Genomic DNA, 10,525 nt, shown 5'->3' with positions numbered 1-10,525 from the left:
CACAAGCATGTTTTGTGGTGTTGTTTATGTACTTAGGGATGGTTTATGTTGAGTTTTTTTGCATTTAAAGAATTTGAGTTATGGTTCGAAAACTCGAATGTCTGGTATTCATTAAGTGCAAAAAACATGAAAACTTGAATGTAACTATTCGCCATCTAATACCTTGCGAGTTTCTATTGAAGTCAGTGGGAAAGTCATAGGCAAAGTCACGCCACATTCAAGTTTTTAGAGCTCGTAAGGATACTTGAGATATTCAAGTTTTTTTTTTAATTAAAAAATAAGCAGCCATTCGATATGCGAGTTTATTTGATTTAGAAAGATAAACTCGAATTCATAAATTGATAAATAAGCCCATTGCTATCTATATCTGCCCATTATCATGTCACTGTGATGTTTGTTGGGTGCCAAGACTCACTGGGGTATTTAGTGGTTGGTTTGCTATGGGGGTATAGCTTGACAAAGGTCTGTTGGTTGGAAAGAGATGGTTCCTGAGCCAAGCAAAGTGGTCTTCCATAAAGGGTGCGCTCATGAGTACAATATGGAGGCAACCAGTGTAAGCGAGTGTGTTAATGTTTTGGGGGTGCAGGGTCGGACTGGCCTGTGACTGTGATGGGTTCTGGTCTGAATGGGTCCTTCCTGGAGCACAAAATCCTTTAGTGACTTTTCCAGGTTCTGCTTGTGGTTTCATTTATTTCCAGTGGTTTTCTCTGAATTGAATGGTGAGAAATTCTCAGGGGTGCTTGTCAGCTTCATGGGTTTCACCCCCCCAAAACAGTGTGTCTGAGTGGCACCAAATTATAAAGGATATATCCATATGAGAAAGGTAGGAAAGGGTTTATTTTGGAATCTGTCGGGGGGGCAGGGAATAGATAGAAGGCATATGAATTGCCCCAGAAAAGCAGGAAGAATAAGGGTTAATGTAATAGGCGGGGGTTACAGTCAGATACATCAGCCATATAATCTGTGCTGGATAGAGGGCACTGACTGGCACAGGGTGGTAGAGTTCTGCAGCCGGACCATTGCATATCACAGATGGTGGGCACCAAGCTTATATATCCATGTCACTGGTTTGGCCAGAAATAGATTGGCAGGAGTTCAACTGCTTGACATTGCATTCCATGGACTGGCACAAACTGGCAATATCTCTATACCCAATGCACTGCTTTGCCTGCAGGGTAGACAAAGATGGCTGCATTGGCTTGGAGTTATGAGTAAGTTAATTCCATGCTGGCCGGCTTTCTGCTACAGCAAGGACTCAAGAGTTAAAGCCCACAGTGCGGCACGTACTCATTAACCTTTTATATGAGACCCCCCATCCCTCTGATCCAGAGCGCAACACTATATAATTCCATCCCCAGGAGGAGACGGTATCAGCAGTTGAGTGAGGACACAATGGAGCGGCTGTGTATCCTGGTTCTGTGTGTGCTGGTTCCCCTGTGCCGGGCTGAGAGCCCACTATCGCCCGTTGTGACCCCAATAGACTGCAATGCTACTGAGTTTGAAGCAGGGGTAGCGCTGGACTTGATCAACGAGGATCGGAGCAATGGTTTTGTCTTCAAACCCCTCCATGTAGTTGAGGTGCATGAGCAGGAGGTAAGTGCCCTTGGGGTCCCTTTAAGATACATATCCCATCAACCTTGGTTCATTTGGGGGTTTATTATGGCAATGGTTATGCACATTGTTTGTACTTTTATCATCTCCCTAATGGGAACCCCTGGGACACCCAGGCATATGCCCTCTGTGCTCCTTCCTATTCACTGCCCTGATGATCCATATGCCAACATCGGGCTGTTGACTAGCAAAGGCAGTAAGTTGCACCAGTACAGTTTTCCAAGGCAACCAACCAGCAATTGGCTTTAATCCGCTAAATACCAGTAATAAAATGGAAGCAATGATCTGACTGGTTGCTATGACATGATCTCATCAGTGGGCGCATCATTCTCACTATTAACTGGCCGTACCATATAGTAAGCCTGTTGTTGTGCCCCTGCTACATTATTGCCTTTATACCTATTGCACAGCAAATGGAGGCACTTGAGGGTAATAAAGTTAACCCTAAAATGCAGTTCAAATGGACACACAGGGAGAACATTCAGACTTCTTGCCCCGGGTGGTATTGAACCTAGGGACCCCAGCACCACACTGTCCATGGTTCAGTGGGTAAACAGTGAGATCCAGATTACAGACAAATAGACAGATAAAGGAACAAGTATTCATTGCATAATATGATACTCGGAACTGTTTCTGGATTCAGGTCCAGTCCCATTTATACCCAGCAAGTACCATATATTACCTGACCATAGATGTTCTGGAAACCACCTGTTCTGTCCTGAGTGGGAAATCATGGAAAGATTGCAGTGAGGCTTCCTCCTTCCATTCGTGGGTAAGTTGCACTATGGCACCACTGTTCTTCCCAACCTTCTGCCCAGCTGCCCCCCTACGGCTACTGACGTCACAGAGGACTAGTGGCCAAATGCTTGAGACTAATTATTAGCTGCACTTACGCTATTGGGTCCAGTAAAGGACCTTGGCAACTCCCTAGAACAGGGGGACCTGATTGTCCCACCTCTACTGGCCAGCCAGCCCAATGTCATGCAGCTACTTTGTTACATTGTGATGACTCCATGACTTGCCCCCCATTTCCCAGATGCCACACTGCTCAGATATGTGTATATTCTATATAAATGGAAGGAGTAAGTAGAAGGTGCAGCTGCTTATGTCTATTTTGTGCCGTAGGTGTTTGGCCAGTGTAAGGCTATTATTCTCCTATCTATGGCCCGGAGGGTACAGAAGCTGCTGAACTACAACTGCACCACTGCGTCAGGTACAGACTGGGCTCACAGGTGCCCATTCCCTCCTCCATTTTGTTCTTATTTCCATTCTGGTCACTAGAAAGGCAATGGGTGTTGCCCCCACTAAAGGTTGTTTCATCGGCTGAGCAATGTAGCATTGTGTGTCCAACTATGTCAAATGTCTCCACCAAAGCAGCAATATGGTACCTCCAATTAAAAGTATGGAAACAAATATGCAGAGTAGCACACATTGACCAATCAGATTTTTGATTTCAAACAGGTGAATTCCACCTGCAAGTAGCTACAATGGGTGCGGGGGGTGTAATTGCACCTGGGCCGGCACCCCCTTGGGGACCTCAGGAGACGTGATGGTGTCTTATTGCAGGCAAATCTGTGGAGAAGTTTGCAAGCCCACACGTCAAAAGATTGGGCACACTTCCAGAGGGATGGGGGAGTCCATTTGGGTGAGGGGTGCACATCCTACACCTGTGCACCCTTAATATTAGTTATGCCACTGTGTGAGTGTGTAGTGGGGCAAGTACTTGTTTAGAGGTAAATGTAGCAAGTGGAGCAGATTCTCTACATTGCCCTCACACTATACCCCAGGCCCATCTAGCAGTGGCTTCACCAGACCTTCACATGGTTATTTCATCCCATTCCTACATGTTCCTCCCAGTTAGAAACCTGCAATGGAAATTCTGATGATGTTTTGCTCCAATCTTCCCAGTTCCTGCAAGAGTAATCCTCCGGACCTGCCCCGACTGCCCAACCCCCACATGGGAAATCACCTCTAAAACAAGAAAAATGGCCGACAAACTGCTTGGGGACTTCAACAAGGAGAGCAGCAGCACCAGGCACTTCAGATCGGACCATATTGAGAGGGAGACATCCCAGGTAGGATTGGTCATCACGTGAGATTTTCTAATCTCATCCCAGGGGTCCATCTCACAGTTACAGAACCTTTAGTGCATTTAAGCTCTCGGATAGTGTTGGACTCATAGGACTTAAGGTGGCCATACACCTTCAGATCCGCTCGCTTGGAGACATCGGGAGAATCCAGGCTAATTCAATCATTTGGGGCCAAACGATGGAATTATAACGATGGGTATAGGCAAAGTCGGTTCGGGGAGCCAATGCGGCCTACCTTCCGACTAGATTTTTTAACCTGCCGATCAATATCTGCCCGATTTCAGGCCAGATGTCGGTCGGGCAAGCCCATCGGTAGTAGCCATACACGGGCCGATTACCGGCCGAATTGGTCCGATATCGGCAGCTAGAATCGCCCAGTGTATGGGCACCTTTAGGCAACTTCATAATTCTAAGCAACTTCCTAGTACCCATTTATTCAACATTTTTATTATTATTATATGTTCACACTGTATGTACTGTACATGCTATTGAACCAAAATATTGTACTGGTGGGTCGTCTCCCCTCCAGCCAGGACTACGATTCCCACAATACCTTACGAGCCCTGTAATTCCCAGACCTAAAAAGGAAAATAAAATATGCATGCAAGGCATTGTGGGATATGGTCTTGGCCAGAAGACAGCTGATTTAGATATGCAAAGAAACACATTTTTGCCTGGCAAACCTGGGGGACAAGCTCATTCCAATAAATTCCTTGACTCAACCTCCATGGTTGTTATGGGCTGCCAGTAACAGAGTCCCAGAATGCAGACACAATTTTGCAGTCCCACCATGTGGATCATGGTTCCAGTATCTGTACAGGACCCAAAGTGTTGTGGGCTGCAGGCAGGTAACGTTGGTGCAGTCTCACTGGAACCAGGTATGTTCCATGGAGAACTTTATTAGATGTTCCCCTGATGGCCACACAGGTTCCTTTATTTGCTGTCAATCTACATTGTGACCATTGTTGTGTTGAAAGTGTCGCATTGAGATCTATTTTCCATTTTAATGTTTAATTGAGTTTTAGTGTTTGGGGAAGGTGGAATGAGGATTTTATAGACTAGGCTGAGAGTTCCAGGAGCCAACTGGACCTATGGATTCCATATTTGGCTCAATAAGCATCAACATTCAGATCCATAAGCTCAATAGTATGTTTAGGCAAATTGCTAGACATTCAAACCAGAAACCCTTGCAAGGTTAGTGTTCATTCCATTAGGTAATGGGGTAAGGGGCTTTGTTTGCTTTTTTGCATGCAGAGGTACAGGAATAAGTTTAAAGAAATGTATAACACAGGCTGGGGAGAGATATTCACTACAGGTCTGGTGTCTGTGGTTCTGGTTTGCAGTGGGTGATTGGACCGTCCTATTTCATCAAGTTTACCATAAAGGAAACGGAGTGCCGGAAAACCAAGAAGAATGTGAATCTGATGGACTGCAAGTTCCTGGAGGATGAAGATGCAGTAAGTGATGGGGTATAAGTGGGGCAGAGAGAGAAGTGTAACCCAATGACTGCAGGTTGGAATATGGGCCAATGGATCAGTAGATAAGGGGCAGGGTAGAATCTGTTGGTTCCTATCAGCCAGGCTGTCTCTCTCAGCATCACACAGACAAACTCTCTGATTAAATACAACTGCCATAGAATCTAATAACAGACTTTTTAGTGTTAAACTACATTATCTCCCCAGTAACCACGTGGGGACTGGGTGCAAATGCCCCAAACTTACAGCTCGAGGAGAGGGATCAGACCATGAAAGAGTATCGGGCACTCGCACACCCCGTGGACAGGCCAAGTAAGAGAAACAGAAAACTTTATTTAGCAAACAAAAGACCAAAAGCAGCTTGATGTGTTTTGTGCACCAGGGCAAGTAATCATTGAGTACAATGTACAGGATATATACCCTAGCCTGCCAATCACAGTTAGGCACCTATTAGGCCAATAGGAAAAGAGGAGCTAAGGGGAGGAACATTAAAACCATCGGATAATAATAGAAATACAAAAATATTGCAAAGTACCAAAAATACAATAACTTAAGTTTCAAAATGGCACCTTCAAACAGTTATTCATAGTAACAAGCAGGGGTGTTTCTGGGGTCCTTGCTGCCCTGAGGCGGCCTTTCAGATGCCACCCCCTCCCTTTCACACATGATGCTTTACCTTTCTGAGTGCAAGGGGAGGATCACATCGCTAAAGAGCAAGTGCACTTACTGCACTCTCTTCTCATTTTCTTTCTTTTCTTTCTCTATATTACACTGACCGCTCCTTTATTGAAGATGTTGACTATGGAACAATAGTTGTGGGAACTTACAAATAAAGACCTTTGAATGTGAAAATTGCTTGGAGTGTGTGATTTCCCAGTGACACTTGTCGTCCTCTACTTCCGTTCACTTCCAGAAGCTCCTTTGCCCTTAAACCTTTCTATAAATAATGAATTTGCTGCTACCTAAATATCCAGCTTGTTTGTGTGTTTTTCTTGCAGCGCGTTGGCTTCTGTGAGGGCAGCATAATGACCAACTCCCGTACGGGCGAGGAACACAAGCAGGTTACCTGTGAAGTCTATGAACCCAAGGTATAAATATCTATTCCATTGGGTTGGGTTTATTATGCTGTGGCACATAGTAGGCTAGGGGTGGGCAAACTTTTTGGCTCAGGGGCCACATTGACTTACAGATGGGCTGGGCCAGGTGAGCGTTACGCCCAGGGCTGCCATCAGAAATCACGGGGCCTCTCAGCTCCTCCCCCAACATCCCACCCAGCATCCTCCAGCTCCACTCCCCACCATCCTGCAGCTTCAACACCAGCATCCTTCAGCTCCCCCCCCCCAGCATCCTGCAGCTTCAACACCAGCATCCTTCAGCTCCCCCCCCCAGCATCCTGCAGCTTCAACACCAGCATCCTCCAGCTCCCCCCCCCCAGCATCCTGCAGCTTCAACACCAGCATCCTTCAGCTCCCCCCCCAGCATCCTGCAGCTTCAACACCAGCATCCTCCAGCTCCCCCCCCCAGCATCCTGCAGCTTCAACACCAGCATCCTCCAGCTCCCCCCCCCCCCCCAGCGACCTGTGGCTCCCTCCATCCTCTGGTTGCTTCTATCTCCCGACTCCCTGCTGCATCCTTTTATATGGTTGCGCCCCGTGCATGCTGACATCATGCACACACACGGGGTGCAACCAGTCAGGGCCCATAATTATTTTAAGGGGGCTGGAGTCAGCTGGCTGGATTAAAAAGGCCAGCAGGCCGGATGTGGCCTGCGGACCGTGGTTTGCCCATCCCTGTAGTAGGTGCTAATGGACACTAAGGGACAGACTTATCAAAAATTGTTTTGATTCAAGAAAAAACTGCAAAATGTGACCATAAAAACGAATGGATTGTTTTAATGATTTTTGGGAAAACCCCACACTCGAATTTTGATAAATTGGCTTCTAAGAATGCAGGCCATAGCCCTTAGGCCACACAGACTTAGGGGCACATTTACTAACCCACGAACGGGCCGAATGCGTCTGATTGCGTTTTTTTCGTAATGATCTGTATTTTGCGATTTTTTTCGTTTTTTTGCGATTTTTTTCGGCGTCTTTACAATTTTTGCGAAAAACGCGAGTTTTTCGTAGCCATCCGAAAGTTGTGCAAAGTCGCGATTTTATCGTAGCGTTAAAACTTGCGCAAAAAGTCGCGCCTTTGAAGTTTTAACACTACGAAAAAGGCGCGACTTTTCGCTCAAGTTTTAACGCTACGAAAAAATCGCGACTTTGCGCAACTTTCGTAATGGCAACGAAAAACTCGCGTTTTTTCGCAAAAATCGTAAAAACGCCAAAAAAAAAACGCAAAAAATATGAAAAAGTCGCAAAATGTTTGTTTCCAATCGGAATTTTTCCAATTCGGATTCGAAATTGTGTCTTAGTAAATCAGCCCCTTAGTATTTATATGGAACAAGAAATGGACGATAGGACGATGTTAATTATTAATCAGAAGGTTGGTGTCCCTCTCACAGTTGCCATTTCTGTACTGTTAAGGTGGACAGGTCTCCTGCTGCCAGTTTTCGCGGATCTTTTACGTACGTTGGTAAAGTAAAGGTGCGGTTTCGTGACGAGGGCCAAGAAGAGTCTGGAGCAGCTGGAAAAGCCTATGATGAGCCTCATCCTTCCCAAAATGGGATAAAACCTGACCATCCTCCAAAAGATTCTTCTCACAAGGACCATAGTGGCTCCTCTGAAGAGTACGGCGAGAAGAAACCCAGTGTCAGGAAGCCAAAAGGTTTAGTCCAGAACTTCCGCCTGAATGATTCTGATGTTCTGCCAGCTCCCGCCATCGCCATCAGCATCCCCCCATTGCCCACCCGTCCTGAGGTCAGACCTGAGTTCATTGAATTCCCAGAAACAGATCCCCACCTGCCCACCTGTCCTTGGACCAAGGAGGACAAACCTGAGATTTTACAGTATTTACCTCGTAAACATAATCAGGTCTCAGCCGATGTTTAGGGTGCAGAGAATAAAGTCTTGGTTGTTGATACATTTGTGCTTTTCTCTGTGTGGGATTATTTTGAGAGCCCTATTAGTGAGTGCAAACCCACAATTGGTTGGGAACCCTGCCACAGTATAGGGGAAACAGAAGCTGTTGTAGCTTCTTCGGTACATATCAGTGTAAACCCACTCAATCACTGCCACTGGGAATATATATATGTAGGGACCCATAGGGTTAAATGGTCCCTATGGCTTTAAATCCCTACTGCTTCAGTTCCTTTAGTTGCTGGGCAGAAGGGAATGTATCTAAGTAAGTTCATTAACATATATGTGCTATTGGCTAGCAGGTATGGTGACCACTTCCTGCCTGACTTTGGTATAGTGCTGGGAGAGGAGTGGCACCTTCCTGCTTGTTTGCTTCCACCTTCCCTGATTTCCTCCGGAGAGAATCCTCCCCCAGTCTTTTTAAAACTTAGGTACCAGTACCACTCTAGGGGTGTAAGGCAGTTAGGGTTGGGCCCCCGTACCAGTACCACTCTAGGGGTGTAAGGCACTTAGGGTTGAGCCCCTGTACTGGTACCACTCTAGGGGTGTAAGGCAGTTAGGGTTGGGCCCCTGTACCAGTACCACTCTAGGGGTGTAAGGCAGTTAGGGTTGGGCCCCCGTACCAGTACCACTCTAGGGGTGTAAGGCAGTTAGGGTTGAGCTAGAATGAGCAGCACTGAGCTCCTGCATAGGATTTGCAGTTTTTCTGGATATATCTCTCCCAGTCCACATTGCCTGTAGTGTAGGGATCCAAGTGAATAGGGAACCAGGATAGAGAATTCCCTGAGGGATCCACTACAGGGTGTGTCGCAGAGGGGAAGTGAGATTCCTGCCAGTCTGCCCGCAGGGGAGTGTGAGTCTGAATATACACTCGGTATGAGGTGTTGCCTGTACCACTGGCCCCTGAAGCTGTATTGTGAGTAACCCTGTGGATGTTCAATAAACACTTATCATTTTGTTATTTGCAAGAACCTCTGGCGCCCTCTGTTTTCATTTTTCTGCATAGCAGCAAGAGAGATGTAGTTTCACAACCCCCTCACCTTCCTCTTCCACTTAGCGAAGGCCCATTCTGGGTGAGAGAGTACAGTGTAACCCATGTTCTACTGGTACTAGTCCGGGAAGGCAGCTATTGAGCTGAAATAGAGGTTACATTTATGTAACCCTATTTTGGCTACGGTTGTACTTTAACAAGCAATCACCTGTGTGTGGCGCTACAGGAGCCCTGAGCCCCCGCTTATTATGGGGGACAGGTATGATATAAATGAATGGCGTGCCTCCACCCAGGGTAGGTATAGGTAGAACTATATGTCTCCTCCCTGGGAAATCTCTATGAGGTCCTCCTTGGACCAGGACTCCCAGCAACTCCCGGTACCTTGCCCCTCCCTTGGGGTAGCTGCTTACCAGGCAGTTGAGGATCCTCAGTATATGAACAGCCAAGACACCGGTTAAAATGGTGAACCAGATGAACTTGTTTATTGATGCAGGCAAAACACTTCAGAGGATGTCACACAGACGGCTCAAGTCACACTCTCTCTTTGGGCTACCCCCGGTACTCCCGCCGGATGATCCCACCTAGGAACTCACCCCGGTCCACGCGTAGGGTCCCTTCATTGGGAACACGCCCAGGTGCTGACTTGGCTCCCCTTACTACACACTACAGGACCTAAACTCCAGCCATGAATGCTGGGGGGACTTAACCCCTCTCTCTCCTGTTGGGGCTATCGCTGCCCGTTCTCTCTAGCCTGCCTGGTACTCCTAAAGAGACCTATTACAATACCCCCTGTACTAGAACACAAGCCTGTTGTGCATCTCTTTACAGAGGCAGTCCCAGGGCTAAGACCTTCACAAAATAGGTGTCATCCCTTTTTATATTGCAGCACACTGCCACCTAGTGGTTGCTGCTGAATAACAGGGAAACTCCCTTTTCACACATAAACACCTAGGACCACCTTTAGGTGTCCAAATCACATAAGGCCACCCTCATGGTGCCTGTCTAAAGGGGAACTAATCCTGAAGGGGCCCAATTCTTTGGGGTCCCTACATATATATACAGTATATATCTCACCACATACCCCAACAAACTCCATAATTCATTAGGGTAGAGAGGAGTTAGAGAAAGCTCACAGCCATACCTTGATGTTTAATTGTCCTGGGAGGAGCATTTGTGACAGGCAAGGGTTAACTATTGGCATTGGCTGCATTCCTCTCCTGCTCAGTGGGTCAGGGGCTGAGGGGGCTCTGTCTTTTATCAGGCAGAAGAGGCTGCTGCCTTTATTTGAGTGCTGGGCAGTTTCACCTTCCCACCCCTAACATATATCTCTCTGGGAAT

General features: G+C 46.8%; 1 protein-coding gene across 1 annotated transcript; it reads left to right on the top strand.

The window, feature by feature from the left end:
* The first annotated feature begins 1,315 nt into the window (after positions 1 to 1,315).
* LOC100496190 (fetuin-B) lies at positions 1,316 to 8,202 on the top strand. The gene is made up of 7 exons (XM_002942132.5): positions 1,316 to 1,593; positions 2,255 to 2,383; positions 2,737 to 2,824; positions 3,520 to 3,686; positions 5,045 to 5,158; positions 6,175 to 6,264; positions 7,705 to 8,202. Exons 1-7 carry the CDS (start codon positions 1,393 to 1,395, stop codon positions 8,167 to 8,169), a joined length of 1,254 nt encoding a protein of 417 aa, XP_002942178.2. The 5' UTR covers positions 1,316 to 1,392; the 3' UTR covers positions 8,170 to 8,202.
* The last annotated feature ends 2,323 nt before the right edge of the window (positions 8,203 to 10,525 follow it).

Source organism: Xenopus tropicalis, chromosome 1, assembly GCF_000004195.4.
Source record: "Xenopus tropicalis strain Nigerian chromosome 1, UCB_Xtro_10.0, whole genome shotgun sequence".
NCBI classification, from domain to species: domain Eukaryota; kingdom Metazoa; phylum Chordata; class Amphibia; order Anura; family Pipidae; genus Xenopus; species Xenopus tropicalis.
Note: the sequence above shows the minus strand (reverse complement) of the source record. Positions and strands in the feature narration are given on the sequence as shown.